The 18,548-nt window shown below is 42.9% G+C and overlaps 1 protein-coding gene across 4 annotated transcripts in view; it reads right to left on the reverse strand.

The window, feature by feature from the left end:
* AMN1 (antagonist of mitotic exit network 1 homolog) overlaps positions 1-18,184 on the reverse strand; it is a 325,940-nt gene extending 307,756 nt beyond the window's left edge. The window contains exon 1 of one of the 4 annotated variants that reach the window (XM_029600018.1): positions 17,851-18,184. Coding sequence is in view for 1 of the 4 variants with exons in the window: in XM_029600014.1 (XP_029455874.1) it covers positions 17,851-17,885 (35 nt within the window). In the remaining 3 variants the exon portion in view is untranslated. Of the gene's footprint in view, positions 1-17,366; positions 17,507-17,643; positions 17,794-17,850 lie in introns of those variants that run through there. The other 3 variants (XM_029600014.1, XM_029600015.1, XM_029600017.1) reach the window with 3 other exon arrangements.
* Between the last annotated feature and the right edge of the window lie 364 nt (positions 18,185-18,548).

Here is an 18,548-nt window from a genome sequence, read left to right on the forward strand (position 1 = left end):
TTCATCGGTGCTCCAGTAGCTCCCTCAATGCCTTCACAGCCTAGACCGGGACCTTCTGGAATACCTTCGTCCCTCCCTCTCAGGTTCCTAGAGGGACAGGTGCTGATCCCTATGACACCTGGAGCAATGATTCGTCTCCAGACACCGATGATTTACCATCACCACCCTCTCCTACTGAAAGCAGGAAGCGTTCTCCTCCAGAGGACTTATCCTTCATCAATTTTGTGAAGGAAATGTCTGAGTTGGTTCCCTTCCAATTACAGACTGAGCAAGATGATAGACATCAAATGATGGAGCTGTTAGTTTCTGGATGCTCCCAAAGAAATCACCTCCATCCCTGTCCATCAAGTTCTTTTGGATGTTCTCAAGAAGTATTGGGAACAACCTGGTTCGGTAGCACCAGTCAACCGGAAAGCAGTACCACATACTTGGTCCAGTCAGCTCCAGGGTTCCAAAAACCTCAACTCGATCACCAATTTGTGGTGGTGGAATCTGCCCAAAAAAGGGCACAATGCTCAAAGCCCCATTCTTCCTTCCCTCCAGGCAAGGAGCAGAAATTCCTGGATGCCATTGGTCAGCGTGTCTTCCAGGGATCAATGCTTATCTCTCGGATCGCATCTTACCAGCTTTATGTGACCCAGTACAACAGGCTCCTATTCAAGCAAATACAGGACTTTGCGGAGTCTCTCCCTCAGCAATTCCAGGAACAGCTGCAAGCCCTAGTTCACAAACGTTTTGAAGCGGGGAAACATGAAATAAGGTCCTCTTATGATATCTTCAACAGCTTCCAGGGTTTTTGCAGCTGCTATTTCTGCAAGAAGATGGGCCTGGCTTAATTCCTCGGACTTGCGTCCTGAAGTCCAGGACAGATTGTCCGATCTGCCTTGCATAGGAGACAATCTGTTTGGTGAACAGATCCAGCAAACGGTGGCACAACTCAATGAGCATCATGAGAGCCTTCGCCAACTCTCTCTGATGCCTTCTGACTATTTGACCAAACAACCATTTAGAAAGGACTCCAAAAAGTTGTTCTATCATCCAAAGAAGTCCTATCCACCACCGTCTAGAGCTCGTTCTATGAGACCTTTCCAAAAGGCCCAGTCCAGACAACCTCGTAAGCAAAAACCACAAGCAGCTCCTCAGCCGGGCCCTACTTCCGGTTTTTGACTCCTGCATAGAGAGCAGCAGCCAGCTTCCACTGCTGCATGCACCAATGGGAGGTCGATTGTGTCATTTCAACAACATATGGCTCACGATCACCTCGGCCAGTGGGTCCTAGCCATAATCTCTCAAGGGTATCAACTGAACTTTCTCTCCGTCCCACCAGATTCCCCACCTCAGCCGACATGGGGAACATCAGACCACTCACTACTCCTGGATCAGGAGGTCACTCTCCTCCTTCAATCCAGAGCAATCGAACCAGTGCCCTACTCCCAACAGGGCCTCGGGTTCTATTCCCGGTAGTTTCTAATCCCCAAAAGGTCGGGCGGCGTTCATCCAATTCTGGACCTCTGTGCCCTCAACAAGTACCTCCAGTGAGAAAAGTTCAAGATGGTAACCTTGGGTTCCCTCCTTCCTCTTCTGCAAAGAGAAGACTGGCTATGCTCTCTAGACCTCCAGGATGCTTACACACGTATCGCAATAACTCCGACTCTTCGCAGATTTCTGCGATTCCTGGTAGGCCCACAGCACTATCAATACAGAGTGCTTCCATTCGGCCTGGCATCTGCTCCATTTCTCAGGACTCAAGGTGTCCACTTCTACCACTATCTCGACGATTGGTTGATCAGGGCTCCCACTCAGCAAGCTGCTCTGTTGTCCCTACGTCTTACTTTCAACACTCTGATTTCCCTAAGATTTCTCGTCAACTATGCAAAATCCTGCTTAGTCCCATCTCAAACTTTATCATTCATAGGGGCAGACTTGGACACCTTGCAAGCAAAGGCATTTCTGCCTCGACAATGAGCACTCGCTCTTATTTCTCTCGCACACCAGCTACAGTCTCTACATCGCTCAACTGCACACCATTTCCTCATTCTGGTAGGACACATGACGTCCTCGGTACATGTTACCCCAATGGCCTGCTTGGCCATGAGAGTCATGCAGTGGACTCTAAGGTCACAGTGGACCCAGTTCGTTCAACCACTATCAACTATTGTCCACATTACCGACCCACTTCGTCAGTCTCTAACTTGGTGGAAAACTCAGATCAATCACCTGCAAGGCCTGCCTTCCCCAGGCCCCAAATCCTCAAATAACTCTTACCACCGATGCTTCCAACCTCGGTTGGGGAGCACATGTTGCCAATTTGCAAACCCAAGGAGCTTTGTCTCCAGAGGAAGCCAAACACCAAATAAATTTCCTGGAGCTACGAGCAATCAGATATGCTCTCAGGGCGTTTCGGGATCGCCTGTCCAACCAGGTCATCCTGATACAGACATACAACCAGTTGGCCATGTGGTACATCAACAAGCAGGGAGGAACAGGCTCCTACCTCCTGTGTCAGGAAGCGGCACAGATATGGGCGGAGGCCCTTTCCCACTCGATGTACCTCAGGGCCACCTACTTGCCGGGAGTGGACAATGTGTTGGCAGACAAGCTGAGCCGCACGAGTGGTCTCTCAACTCCACAGTAGCAAACTCAATATTCCAATGTTGGGGTTACCCTCATGTAGACCTCTTTGCATCTCCTCAAAACTGCAAAGTAGAGAACTTTTTCTCTCTCACTCACAGCCAACACTCACAACCAAGAGACGCATTCTCCCTCTCATGGGCCACTGGTCTCCTATATGCATTCCCTCCACTTCCACTTCTCTCGAAGACTCTCGTGAAGTTACGTCAGGACAAGGGAACCATGATCCTCATAGCTCCTCACTGGCCACGCCAAGTGTGATTTCCGATTCTTCAGGACCTCTCCCATTCGCAGGCACATTCCCCTGGGGAAGGTCCCGCTTCTGATCACTCAGAATGACGGGTGCCTTCGACACCCCGATCTTCAGGCCTTGTCCCTGACTACCTGGATGTTGAAAGGCTAATTCTTCAGCCACTCAACCTTTCAGAGCCAGTTTTCCATGTCCTGATTGCTTCGCGGAAGCCTTCCACGAGAAAATCTTATTTTTATAAATGGAACAGGTTTATGTCATGGTGTTCCTCACCATCACTTGATCCACCACGAAGTTTCTAGACTATCTCTGGCACTTGTCAGAATCAGGTCTAAAAACATCTTCCATCAGGATGCATGTCAGTGCGTTAGCTGCCTTCCATAAAGGTGTTGGGGATGTTCCCATTTCGGTACAACCCCTTGTAACACGGTTTCTGAAGGGCTTGCTCCACCTCAAACCTCCACTGCACCCTCCAGCCCCTTCTTGGGACCTCAACCTGATTTTGGGTCGGCTCAGGAAACCACCATTCGAGCCTCTCCAATCCTGTGATCTTCGCTATCTCACATAAGAAGATCAAAAGAACATGCCATACTGGGTCAGACCAAGGGTCCATCAAGCCCAGCATCCTGTTTCCAACAGTGGCCAATCCAGGCTATAAGAACCTGGCAAGTACCCAAAAACTAAGTCTATTCCATGTTACCGTTGCTAGTAATAGCAGTGGCTATTTTCTAAGTGAACTTAATTAAAAGCAGGTAATGGGCTTCTCCTCCAAGAACTTATCCAATCCTTTTTTAAACACAGCTATACTAACTGCACTAACCACATCCTCTGGCAACGAATTCCAGAGTTTAATTGTGCGTTGAGTAAAAAAGAACTTTATCTGATTAGTTTTAAATGTGCCACATGCTAACTTCATGGAGTGCCCCCTAGTCTTTCTATTATCCGAAAGAGTAAATAACCGATTCACATCTACCCGTTCTAGACCTCTCATGATTTTAAACACCTCTATCATATGCCTCTCAGCCATCTCTTCTCCAAGCTGGAAAGTCCTAATCTCTTTAGTCTTTCCTCATAGGGGAGTTCTTCCATTCCCCTTATCATTTTGGCAGCCCTTCTCTGTACCTTCTCCATCGCAATTATATCTTTTTTGAGATGCGGCGACCAGAATTGTACACAGTATTCAAGGTGCGGTCTCACCATGGAGCGATACAGAGGCATTATGACATTTTCCGTTTTATTCACCATTCCCTTTCTAATAATTCCCAACATTCTGTTTGTTTTTTTGACTGCCACAGCACACTGAACCGACGATTTCAATGTGTTATCCACTATGATGCCTAGATCTCTTTCTTGGGTTGTAGCACCTAATATGGAACCTAACATTGTGTAACTATAGCATGGGTTATTTTTCCCTATATGCATCACCTTGCACTTATCCACATTAAATTTCATCTGCCATTTTGATGCCCAATTTTCCAGTCTCACAAGATCTTCTTGCAATTTATCACAATCTGCTTGTGATTTAACTAATCTGAACAATTTTGTATCATCTGCAAAATTTGATTATCTCACTTGTCGTATTTCTTTCCAGATCATGTATATCATCTAACAGTCCAACTGATTCCCTCACAGGCTTTCTGCTTTGGATATATTTTAAAAAGTTTTTACTGTGAGTTTTTGCCTCTACGGCCAACTTCTTTTCAAATTCTCTCTTAGCCTGTCTTATCAATGTCTTAGATTTAACTTGCCAACGTTTATGCATTATCCTATTTTCTTCTTTTGGAGCCTTCTTCCAATTTTTGAATGAAGCTCTTTTGGCTAAAATAGCTTCTTTTACCTCCCCTTTTAACCATGCTGGTAATCGTTTTGCCTTCTTTCCACATTTCTTAATGTGTGGAATACATCTGGACTGTGCTTCTAGAATCGTATTTTTGGTTTTTTTTTTAACAATGACCACGCCTCTTGCACACTTTTTACTTTGGTAGCTGCTCCTTTCAGTTTTTTTCTAACAATTTTTCTCATTTTATCAAAGTTTCCCTTTTGAAAGTTTAGCACGAGAGCTGTGGATTTTGTTGGTAGTTCCTTGGGTGATAGGATGCTGTGGAGTTTGAGAGTTAGTGTAGAATTTGTAAAACAACCACATTTTTAGATCTTTTTTGAAAGTTTTGAGGTTAGGTTGGTTTTACTATTATAGTAGACATCTATTGAAATACATATTTCTGGCATGTCTATGTAACAGGTTTTTGATATATATATAAAATATAAAGAAAATTTATTGGTTAAAATCGTGATTTTTTAAGTATTTTTTATTTAAAAAATGTTTGTATACCACCTATACAAACAAAATGTAATCCAGGCATCTTCTCGGGTCACCAGTAAGCCCTGGAGTTTAGTATCCAAACAGTCTAACTTCAGTTAGTCAGCCAGAGTGACTCACTGATCTCTTGATTATCAAATGTTGGTACCTAATCAAACCAAATCACACTTCCTCAACACCTTTCCAAGGTGAGTAACTGAACTGAACTTTTCAACCTTTTTACTTAGGTTTATACTACTCTTAGTTTATTTCTTGCTTCTGGCTAATTTTTTTTTTTTTTTTTTTTTTTTTTTAAATACAAACACTCAGTTCTGCTTACTAGTTGCCTTACTGACTGACCATTTAAAAATACAAACAGTCTAACTTGTTTATTTGCTGCCTATTAAAACCACAAACACACTAAATAATATTCCCAAATAGTTAACTTTGCCCCAATACGTTTGAAAAAGACAATGTCCCAAAGAAAAACTTACTGATTCCTTTCAGCCACCAGCAAGGTGATCCTCTCCTCTCAGTGCACCCATATGGAAGGTGATTTTTCTTCTGGCAATTACATCCGCTCGCAGAGTTAGTGAGTTACAGGCCCTAGTTACCTATCCGCCTTACACTAAACTTCTGCACGACCGGGTAGTACTCCGCACTCACCCTAAGTTTTTGCCTAAGGTAGTATCGGAGTTTCACATTAATCAATCCATTATACTACCCACCTTCTTTCCCAGGCCCCATTCTAATCCAGGAGAACAGACTCTGCATACCCTTGACTGTAAACGGGCTCTAGACCGTACAGCCACCCATAGAAAATCCACCCAACTGTTTGTTTCTTTCCATTCCAACAGATTGGGGCAACCTGTGGGTAAGCAGACTCTCTCCTCCTGGTTAGCGGACTGCATATCGTTTTGCTATCAGCAAGCAGGCATTCCACTTCAAGACTGTGTTAAAGCACACTCTGTCAGGGCCATCGCAACTTCAGTAGTGCACCTACGCTCGGTGCCGCTTCCTGATATTTGTAGGGCTGCTACCTGGAGTTCACTCCATACCTTTATAGCCCATTATTGTTTAGACAAAGCTGGAAGACAAGATTCCATCTTCGGCCAGTCTGTCTTGCGCAACCGTTTTCTAACTTGATGTACCAACACCCTTCCGCCTGCCCGTTAGGGTTCAGGATGCCCTCTACCAAATTCCACCCCAATTATTGTGCTTGTTGCACGTCTTTGGTACATTTGGTGTATATCTCTGACATCCTCAGCTCGGTACTCACCCATATGAACCTGAACCTGCATCTAGTCACCTATCTAATTATCTCTGTAATTAACGCTTTAAATGAACGGATCGCACATGTTTTTCCTATGTACTCTTGAATCCTGTTTGCTTAGACAGTGTACTTTTTTTTCACCGAGCATTCATCAGTTCCTAGCTCCCTGTAATTAATTGATTTGAATGTACCCTTAGTTGATTTGTAGCTAAGTTGTTCAGTTAGCAAAGTTATTAAGTTTCTTGTACCTTCGTGTTCGTTGTATCGCCCCCCTGGCGACTGTTTAGTTCTATGTAAACCGGTGTGATGTGTATGCTATACAGGAACGTCGGTATATAAAAACTAATAAATAAATAAATAAATAAATAAATATGTGAGGACTACCATCTTGCTTGTCCTGTGAGAAAGCAAATGTTGCTTACCTATAACAGGTGTTCTCACAGGACAGCAGGATGTTAGTCCTCACGAAACCCGCCCGCCACCCCGCGGTGTTGGGTTCGTTACGTTTTCTTATTTTATTTTTTGGCACTTCCTGTAGCTTTAAACAAGACTGAAGGGGGACCCCTCCTGGCTGCAGGTTTAGTGCCATGCTGGGCATACCCAGTAGGTGCCAGTCAAAGTTCTAGAATCTTTGACAAAAGTGTTCCGTGTGAGCTCCATCCTGTGATGTCACCCATATGTGAAGACTAACATCCTGCTGTCCTGTGAGAACACCTGTTACAGGTAAGCAACATTTGCTTTTTTAGTAAACCTGCTATTGTAACAAATGACTCGTTATGGGAAGCTCTGGTCACTATTGAAACAGCGATAGCAAATCTTTCTAAAGCTGTCCTTGAGATGAATAAAAGGAGTAAAGAAAATGAAGAAAGGATTTTGATTCAAGAAAAAAAAAAATAAATGTGGTGGAAGAAAAGATAAAAATAGTTGAAAGTCAGCTGCAGAACTTATTCCAATTAGAAAATGTTCAAAAGAATATAGAAAATATAGAAAATTCCCTGCGTAGTTTCAATGTCAGGGTAATGAACTTTCCGATTATAAACCAGATTCCACCATCGGATTTAAGGAATATCTAAGTAAGGTCTTAAAAATACCTCTGGAAATGGCTCCGCTAATTACAAAAGATTATTTGCCCCAGAAGAAGACTGAGAGAAATCAAGAAAATCTGGAACCTCAACAACAGATGAATGCTACTGAATTGTTGGAATTAACATATACAGATGAGATTACTACTAGAGATGAATTATTTGTGACATTTGCTTTTCTCTCTGAGAAAAATAATATAATGAGGTTATTCTTTAGAAACAGAGCTGAGCTGTTTTATGGTCAGAAATTATGGTTATTTCCGGACATTACCAGGGTTACGCAGGAGAGGAGAAAAAGATTTCTTGCAATAAGAGAGGAAGCTGTAACTAAGTGTTCAAAATATATATTACGTTACCCATGCAAATGTGTGATTAGATTTAATAACTCTACTTATGTGTTTTTTGAACCAACGCAGTTATGTTTCTTTTTGGATTCTCATCCCACTGGGTCACAATCAGTACATAATGGCAAAGAGTAGGGTATCTCAATCAGCAACTATGTATTTCTTTTTGACATTTATGATATATAGAATATCACTACATGTAATACATTATCCACTCCCCCCTGGATTACTTATTAAAAGATTGGTATAAAAATATATTACATGTAAATAGTAGGAGAGATGGTTCTGTGTACTAGAAAAATTTCCTCTTTGTACCAATTGCTATTTTCTTTCACAATGGTGTATTGTGTGAAATTAAAAAATGCAATAAAAAAATTTTTTAAAAATTGTTTAAGAAGCCAGGAAGTATGCACTTACATACCTGTGTGAACGTCAAGAATAAGGAGGCAGAAAAGGGACAGGGAATGGGCATTCCAGGGTGGGGCCAAGATTTATGCAAGTAACCCCCAAATTTTGCAACTCTGAATATAGCAATGCGCGTATCTCCCGGTTTTTAAAACCAGGCCTTTAATGAGGAGGCAATGTGTGCTCAAGCCAACCATAACTGTTCTGTGTATGTGTTCTTAGTTTTGTTTATCTAGCCCTAACACCTTTTATCTTTCCCCCTGTTATTCAAAGTCTTGTTAGGGTTATATTCCTTGTTTTGTGTTTTTCTTGATTTGTATATTCTTGTACATTTACAAAGTTTGTATAACCCGCTTTTTTCTTTCAAATATGTGAATATGTTTAAATTCAAATAAAAATAAAATAAGGTAATTTTCTCATGGCCGAAACCCCTGTTCGCTGGGGAGCTGTCCAGAAGGGAAGACTTCGCGTATGACAGGGAGATCAAATACGGAATAGCTCCCTCACAAAATAAACCTGCTGTAAGTTAGGATGACCTAGGAAAGAGCGCTATCACTTGACCTGCTCTTGAATCCCACAGGGAATAGAGAGTGATCGCCAGTCAAAAACAGTGAAATGGAGAATGAGGGTCACTCCTTGTAGGCATCCAAGGGGGAACCCATAAGGATCGCCTTTGGAAACCCAGTCTTATCTTCCCTTCCTAAAGGGACAGGAAGTAACAGGAACTGGAGCGGCCCAATCCCGAAAAATGTTCCTACTTTCCAAGTGAGATTGGGATACAGTCGTTGACCGCTGAGGTTCATAAGCAACCAAAAGCGGCCACCCTGTCAGATGGGGTAGGTCACCACGGTAACCAATGGAGGGACTTCAGCAAAAAACAGTTCAAACGACCGCCGCTGCCATCCCCTAACACCTGCATGTCCTGGCCTTCAAAGAAGTGCACTGATTCAAAATAATCAAAGTTCCAGTTCAGCGACAGACCTGCAAAGGCCAGAGCCCCAGAGGCTTCCCCACAAAAAGGTAAGCTAACATGGGAAGAATCAAAAGGCATACTCTTCTTCTCTGAGAGGGGAAAACTCCCAACACTACCCTCCTGGTAAGTACGCCCATACTGGTTTGACCAGGAATGCAGTCTTAGTTCATTCCTGTGGCCACAGCACACAACCTTTTATGCTCACCATGAGGTAAACACACAAACACCCATACAGTAGAGGGCAAGTGGGAGAATAATGCCCTCTGCTTTAAAGCGCGATGACCAGTTCTAATGCAGTGGTACCCCATCCAGCAGACTGCGGCACACATACGTTCCCCATTGCAGCACTTGTGGGTAGAGTCCCATAGCACAGCAAGGACAGAGCACCACCTGTTAGAATCAGTAGCTGCGCACTGCCAAAAAGCAATCAAAAAGTGTATGATGGTGCTCTCCTCACTACTGTCCCATAGCACCCTAAGTTACGAAACAGATGAGGAAGCTGATACCTTGACAAGACAATAATGAACCTGCTATCTCTGGCACAGCACCCAACAGAAAGAATGCCATCTGCCAGTGCTTGAGGCGCTTGGAGAAGATGACCCCTGCTGTACCCAACCGTGCCTGATGTGCTACACTGTCACATAACTTATCGCACTAATTCTTAATGAAGCCAGTATGTACAATGTAACAATGAAGTCCCCAGTGCCACTGAGGCTCAGACTAATGCAGTCCATTGTGGTGAGCGGCATTCTGTGGCATCACCCCCATGGTACATAAATATAAAAGGTAGATAAAGACAATTCAAAAACTAAACTATATTGAACATAAAGGAATCACATATGTTACAAACAAATTTTGAACATCTTTAATTGATTAGCAAAAACAATTTAAAAATGTGTCTCATAACTGTACATCACAATTCAGTGGGGCTATATATAATCTATATAAATAAAAATGTAAATGTTCGTTTGTTCAAAATCTTAAATCTTCAAAAGTTCTTCACCGAATGTTTTGAAATTTTTACACAACGTTGCATTCGAATACGTGCATGTTTTATATATCTATATTATATAGATGTCACACCTGTGACAGGTAAAAACATGCTTTTTTGGAAAAACAGCACCATCTGTTGGACGTACAAGCAACACATGCTATCTACAATATTTATTTATTTATTTACGGGTTTTTTTATATACCGGGGCACGTAAGTAACATCACCTCGGTTTACATTCAAACATTAATTCAGCATAGAGCTTTACAATATAACATTATAACTGAAAGAATACAAATCCATGTAAAACTTTGTATAATGAAAATAAATATCAGAATATGATTGTCTGTGGGACTAACAAGAACGCAAAGCACAGGACTCAGTTTAAGAATAGTAGGCTTTTTTGTATAACCAGGTTTTTAAGTTTTGTTTAAATTTTTTGTAGCAAAATTCTTGGCGTAATTCTGATGGCATAGTGTTCCATATTCCGGATCCAGCAATATAAATGGGCTCTGACCCACGGCCCGCAAATGCGCAGTAGAGAGCAGCTCTACTGCGCATGTGCGGACCATTGAGCTCTGCGCTACGTGCTGGGTGTCACAGAGGGGAGGAGGAAAGGGCAGACGAGTCGCTGCTCTGAGAAACGGCTCAGCCCGTTCCTCCCCCGCTGGGGAAGGGGGGAGGGAGTAGGGACTGCCGGACAGTTACACACAGGAGGAGGAAAGGGTAGAAGAGTCGCCGAGCCAGTCCATCCATCGCCGGGGAAGGGAGTTGGGACGGCCGGAGCAGAGCAAATACAGTAGAAAGCAGCTGTGAAGAGATCACAAGCAGCTGCAGCCTGCAGCAGCTATAGCGCAAAGAGCTGAACAGAGAACAGCTCGCCCTCCTCCCCGCCCCCTGAGTCCTGCAGATAAGGAGAAGCCAAGTAAATATCCCGCATTTGCGGGGGGGGGGGGGGGGGGGGGGGAGGGGGAAGGGGGAAGGAAGTGCTGTCAGCTCACCCGTGGGTCTCAGCCGCCACGGGAAGAGTTTAGATGGGCATCGCTCCACCCCCACTCCCAGCAAAGCACCGTGACGAAAGTGAAAGCCAGAGCCCTGCTCCCTCCTCCCTCTCAAGCCCCCGATCGGATTTCTTAAAAGCACAGGTCTGCCAGAAAGAGCAAAGTAAACTAGGCAACCTGTCCCAAATCTGTTGCAGTGCCTGCCGCCTGCCCTTTGAGAGGGGGGGGGGTACGGAGTGTTTTCCTCTCCCTCCCAGACACAACTGGCGTGGGAACTTTGCAAGCTCTTGCGAGTGCAGAGCAAAGACTTAGGTGGGGTGGGGACAAAAATCCCACCCGTTTTAACTGTGTGAGAGAGAAGTGTGGTAATGTGTGCTGAAGGCGAGTGTGAGTGCCAGAGAGAGAGGGAGACTAAGTGAGGGATTGTGTATGTGTGTGAGAGGGATTGGGCGTGCGTGTGAGAGGGACAGAGGGAGAGTGTATGTGCAAGAGAGAGAGAGAGAGGAAGCCTATGTAGGGGGCTGTATGAGAGAGGGCTCTCCACTTATAGGTTACAGTGGAAGGGGTTCAGTGTAGAGGGGAATGGGAGAGCAAAGGAGTTGGGGCCTGTAAGGATAGAGTGAAAGGGGTCTGAGCCTGTCCCTCCACCACCAGGGAAGGGGGGAGAGAGTTGGGATGGCAGGACCATTACGCCTCGCGAGATCCCCCTCGGCCACCGCTGCAGCTCCTACCACCGCCGCCACCTCTGGCCCTTCGTTGTGCTGAGTGGGGGGGGGAGCAGGGCAAAGACGTAGGAGGAGAGGGGACAAAAATCTTGCCCGTTTTAATGGGCTTAACGGCTTGGACTAAATATTTTACGATTCCATTTCAATGTTTCCGATTGCATTGTTAAATTGAATTTTCATAGATTTCGATTTTTATTTTGATTTAATTATTTCGTGTGACATTGCGTTGGAATTGAGCTGTGTTGTTTACCATACCGTTCATTTAGTGAGTATAGTTTATGGTTTTTCTTTTTTCATTCTTTTTCATTTCTAGAATTATGCGGTTTACATCTAGACACGGATTGCTTCTCACATGGACAATTATATGTTGCGTGTTCTAGAGTCGGCAAACCAGACAGTCTCTATATCTGCACAGACAATGGAACAACAAAAAATATTGTATACCCACAAGCATTGTAAAATTAACCATATTCAAAACGTGCGCTCTTTTCTTTCTTTTCCATTTAACCAGACTGAGCCACAGCAACGCGTGGCCAGGTACAGCTAGTAACAAAAAAATTGATGTTAATTCTGTATCATGTCCCATAAAAACACTACTTACATGCATTCATACATAAAGACCTTATCTAACTAAAGATGAACAATCAACCCATACAAACCATAGAAAACAATGTATCCATAAAAACCTACTCTACATTGTGTCACCTTTAAAACAGTGAGACAATGTATATAACAAATAATTTTCAAATATCTCAAATAGATGAGAGATTTTTAAAGCTGTTGAAAGATTTTTGATATTTGAATACATGATCACAAATCTTGATTGTGCAACATTAGATAGGGTTTTTATGTATGAGTGCATGCAAGTGGTGTTTTTATTGGACATGATATAGAATTAACATCCATTTTTTATATAAGTATCCCCACTGAATTGTGATTATGTACAGTTAAGACATTTTTAAATTGTTTTTGCTAATCAATTAAAGATGTTCAAAATATGTTTGTAACATATGCGATCACCCCCATGGCCCCGCAGCACTGACATGCCACATCGGTTTCCAAAGGAACTGATGACAGCTGGCACCATCAATGGTTCCCCTTGGCTCATCTATGCACCCAAGAGTGTTGCTGTTGTGAGCTCAATGGCGTCCATCACCAGTGCTTATGGCTGATGTTAGCCTCAACAGCAACCCCAGAGCTTGTCAATACGGATGGTGCTTGAAGCTCAGTGGCATCCTCCAATGCCCTACAACTCTAACACATTTAGTGCTGGATGTCAATTCAGGGCATTTGAGAGTATTGACGACCATGGTGCCCAATGGCCATACACCTATTGATGGCACACCATGCCTCAGTGCCCAGTTCTGACACCACAAAGGGGCTCATCGGCACCCCAAATGTTCGATCACATCGAGATCACCACGAGGGCATCTCGAGGGTGTCTAAGGACAATGACAACATTGGCACTCGATGGCACCAAGGCCATCCAAGGCCTGTGGCTCCTGTCACTGGAGGGCTTGTGTGGCACTCAATGGCTCTCAGGATCCCTGAACCCCCGGTGGCTGACAGCCTCGAAGGTGACCAAGGTGCTCGATAGTGATCATAGTCCCCCTGGCAACAATGGTGCTTGACATCATGGCAACATGCCCAATGGTCTCCATGGCTCTCAATGACATCAAAGGTGGCCACATACCGCGATGACATCGAGGGTGGCTTCCATGGCATCAAGGGTGACCATGGTGCTCAATGGCAGTCCCAGTCCAAGGCCCTCGATGATGCACGAGGTCAATGATGTTACTCCAATGCATAGAAGCCCATGGCACTCGAAAATGCTCAGGTTGATGGCCATTCCCCCACGGTAGACTGAGCGCCCATGGTGCTCTACGATGCATGACAGTGCCTGCCGATGCCAGCATGGAAGGGTTCTCGACTGCAGCCAGGGTACTTGTTGGCGTACACAGCACTCAATGGCGTCCATTGTCGATGGACCTTATGGTGTTAAGGTCAGCCATGCACCTCAATGGCATAGAGAGTACCACGGCACCTCGATGGTGTCAAGGGTGACCATGGCGCTCAGTGCAGTCCTGACTTCGACGCGTCAGACCATCGGTGCGCTGGCACAGATGTGCATGGGCAACCGATACTGAGCATGGCACCAAAGATGCAGCAGCAATACTGCCTGTCTAGGATCCTGCACTACCATCACTGGCAAGCAGCAGAGGATACTAGGGATGTGAATCGGGCTTCGGACGATTGAAAATATCGGACGATATTTTCAAAATTGTCAGAAATTGGGGGCTCCCGCAAAACGATAGGAAAACCCCACGATATTTATCATGGGGGTTCTCTTATCGTTTTGGGGGAGGGTGGGAAAAACGGCACACAAAAATAACCCTTAAACCCACCCCGACCCTTTAAAACGGTCCGAGTGCAGGAGGTCGCTCCTGGACCCCCGCTGGACTTTTGGCAAGTCTTGTGGGGGTCAGGAGGGTCCCCCAAGACTTGCCAAAAGCCCCTGGTGGTCCAGCGGGGGTCCGGGAGCGATCTCCTGCACTCGGGCCGTCGGCTGCCAGTAATCAAAATGGCGCCGAGTGGTTGCCAATTTAGTGTTACTTTTGTTTTGTTTTCCCCCCTTTCTTTCATTTGCCTAGAATTTTGTTTTGCTTTTTGCATTTTGCAATGTACTTTCTTCTTTATCAAAAGATTTATTTACCGGTACATTTTTTTCCTCTGATTTGGAGTCATCTGAACATTTTCAATAAACCGAGAATAAAGGCTGAAGGAATTTTTGGGCTCCAGATGGAAGGCAGTTTCTATGCTGCCTGTGAGCATAAATTGGGTAGGAAATGTTGAAAGGTTCACTAGTTACAATGAATTATCATCTTAAGCTGGAGCTTCATGAGTACAAAGCACAATTTTTTCACAGCGAAATTTGGTGGCAAATGGGTCTGCAACTGACACTGGAAAATAAAAAGGTTACCATCAAAAATAAGAAGTTATGGCTCAGTTAGTTAAGAGACTTGACAGGGAGCTTCTTCAGTCAGGTGAGAACAATGTGGGTGTCCCATTACATAGAAGAAATCTAGATGGTAAGATTCAAACACACAAGTCCTCACATGAATATGACATATGAGGAAACAAAGAAGCCCAAGACAACAGAGCTTGACTATCAGTACATCTTTTCAATGTTTTGTTTCGTTTCTTTGAGGGGGGGGGGGCTTTTTGAGGATTCTTGCTTTAGTTTGTTGCTAGACTTATTCATAGATATACAAGTCTGAGACTTTTTTTGACAGGTACAGACAGCTGAAAGTGGCATTTACGAGCAAAGCTTGCATCTAAACACGGGAGCCATCTAAATGGGCCAGCCAAAATAGAGGGCTGCACCACAGATGGTAACCGCACAAAAACCACAAAATCTAGAGGTTTCCTGGATTTTTCTGGAGGTTGCAGAATTACATGTTAAAGGAAACAATGTTGGTTATTGAATAGCCTTAGGTGACTGCAGCAGGATGAACACTTGAAGCCATTGGCAAGCTTCAATAAAGAGTATCCACAAGCTAAATAAAAGCAAAATCAAAAGAAATTCTGAAGCCCCTAAAAAGTTTTTTTGACACAATCAACATACCTCAACAAAACAGCCTAGAAGCCTACAGAGAGATGACGCAAAGAAACTGGCCTATCTGCACAAGAAAATATCTAAAATCAAGAGGCTGAACAAGAAGAAAAATATATAAAAACTACAATGTTAACGTGATCTGAAGTCATTCTCCTTTTCCCAACAAATGGCAAAAAGGAACTGATTACAGCTGATTCCAATGGTTCTCTTTACATTTAGTGGTGTGGGAATTTATGAGAAAAGCACCTTCTGACTAAGCATGTGATCAGGCAGGTAATTGGTTAATGTGACTGTATTAGATATGTTTTATCTTTGATGATGCTGAAACACATGAAGATCATGTGATTTACCCAAACGAAAACCTAGTCTGTAATCTGTGTATTTCCACTGGTTAATGTTTAAAAACAGATTCTAGTCTGAAATATAACACAGAGAAGCTGATAATATAGAAGTGTTAACAATCAACTACATCTCCAGTTGTACTCCAGAATTAATAATCTATACATAAATTTTATATCAGTACTTCTGAAACCTATACTGGAGGACCCCCAGCCAGTCAAGTTTTCAGGATATCCATAATTAATATGGATGAGATTAACTTCTCATCCATATGCACTTCCTCTATAACATACAAATTTTATCTTATGCATACTCATTGTGGATATTCTGAAACTCTGACTGGCGTGGGGGTCCTCCAAGTCAGGTTTGAGAACCTCTGATTTAGCTTATTTCTATATCATCTCAGATGGTAATCCAATTCCACTAGTTTTAGAGTGTAACTTTGGATCAAGATATTTTGGCAAATAATCATTTAACAGTTCAAGGGTTACAGATCTTTTAAAAATTTCCAAATCTGTCCTGAAGTCCCCACAGCCTGCCAGCCATGGGATAAATTTGCATACAACAAACACTCCATATATTCCAATTTACTTTAATCATATCAATTGTGGATATCCTGAAAATCCCATGCAAGGATGCTTTGCAAAGTTATTATGAAAAATACATCTGTAAAAGGTATATCTCAGAGCGGTGAAGAGGCCAAGATACAAGGCAAAGGCAAGCCATTCTATAAGTCATTACTCTTATGCACTGTATCACATTTTTACTAAAAGAATGTCTGGGGAAGACTACTACTACAAATTCACTGTAGAAAAAATACTTAGATATGCAAATATGTAACAAAGGTCAGTGCCCCTTTCCCATCTTAGCTCTAAACTCATCTTGCTTGCTAACAATGCATATTACACTGATTAGACTTGAAAACTAGCCAAAGCTGCTGAAATGCTAAAAAAAAAAGTATGTACAAAGGTCTAAAAGTATGATAAGGATCAGCATAGTTTCATTTTAGCATTCTGGGTTCAATTTACAAGAAATCACATCTTATAAGAATTCAATTTCATTACCAAATATGAGATAAAATTATAATGCCAACCAAATGACTCATTTGGTATGCAAATTAGAGGTGGTGATCTATTTACTCTATTTTATCACTAACTTTCTCTGAGACTGCACCTAATTGTCCTTCCTGATAATTGCACTCTCCTGGGATGTCACAATAAAGACTTTTCTCTTTTAGTCACCACAACCAAGCCACGTTTGGAAAGCCAGCATATAAGAACTGTAAGTCTTGGCTTCTCTGAAGGAAATCAAAGCTACAAGTCCATGCTTGCTATTGGGTAAAAACCAGGACTGGTATCAACATATCCTGAAAACGTTTGTGCCAGTTGGAAACCTTAAATAGGGAGGGAGAACCAGGTTGTTTATATAATAAAACACCACCTTTGGCTTTGTCAGTTTTAATTGTTTTAAGATGGATTTCATTTCTTTTCATAAATACCGCTCGCAACCAAGTGTAACTTGAACACTCCATGGAGGATGTTTCCGGTGGGTCAACTGCCATTGCTGTGCACGCTGGTACAGACATTTCCCGGGATGCAGAGCGATTGAATGTAAACTATAGTTTGGCTGCCGTGCTGGTAGTAGAATGAAAAGGTTAACAAAAAACAAAACATTATATAAGTGATATTATTAAATTAGTCCAATAAAAAGGCAATACCTTAAAATATCTTTGTGCTGTTCTTGTTAACCTTTTTATCCGTGTAAACATAAAACAGGGAACGCCAATGGAAGACACCTATTCCCCACGCCCTGCATATATCGTAGCGAGCTTCCGGTAGGGGTTGAAGGGGCATAGCTCTCTGCTTCCTAAATAAAACGTAACTAGAGGGTCTTCCGTAAATACTGTAAACAGAAAGCCACTTACAGGTTTAGCAGATCGTCAACGCTGCGGCAGTTCATTTGAACGTTCGTTGTAAAGCCTGTAACTTGCGCTTACAAGGGGCCGTTTTGAAGTATTTGCTTTACAATAACCGAAATTTCATACATACGCACAACTAGATTTTCTTCTGATTCAACCCCAACTTACGGTCCATTAAAGAGGAAAAAATAGTAGTTGTGTTTTTTTTTTTTTTTAAACAAAAAAACAGCAGTTTGCAATTATATAAATACAACAGAAAAGAATAGCCATACACGACCCCTGAACACGGAAAAGCGTTTTTTAAACCGCCTCATTGCATTGTGGGATTTGAAGTGCAGGAACAAACATGTCTGTCTAAAGCGCACGCGCAATTTAAACGAACTTTTTTTTTGGTCAAATGAAAGTTAAGAAGCAAAATGTATTTCGGACGCATGTGCCTTCCCGCCTCGAAGCGAGAAATGTTACTGGTGGAACAAACTAGTGACGATTTTCTCGAGTTTGCTTTTGCTAGTTCTGACGTAAGCGAGGCACAGGATCAAGTTAATCTCCAGGTTAGGTGAGACAATAAATAAAGTTGTTTCCAAGATTCCTGTGTTCTCCAGATTGCAGGCAGACTGAGGGTTAGAAATAAAGCTAAAGGATGAAATTATATAATGGATTAATTCTGTTATGAGTAAGTGAAAGTCCATAGATCTATGAGAGTG

This window comes from Rhinatrema bivittatum, chromosome 4, assembly GCF_901001135.1.
Source record: "Rhinatrema bivittatum chromosome 4, aRhiBiv1.1, whole genome shotgun sequence".
NCBI classification, from domain to species: Eukaryota; Metazoa; Chordata; class Amphibia; order Gymnophiona; family Rhinatrematidae; genus Rhinatrema; species Rhinatrema bivittatum.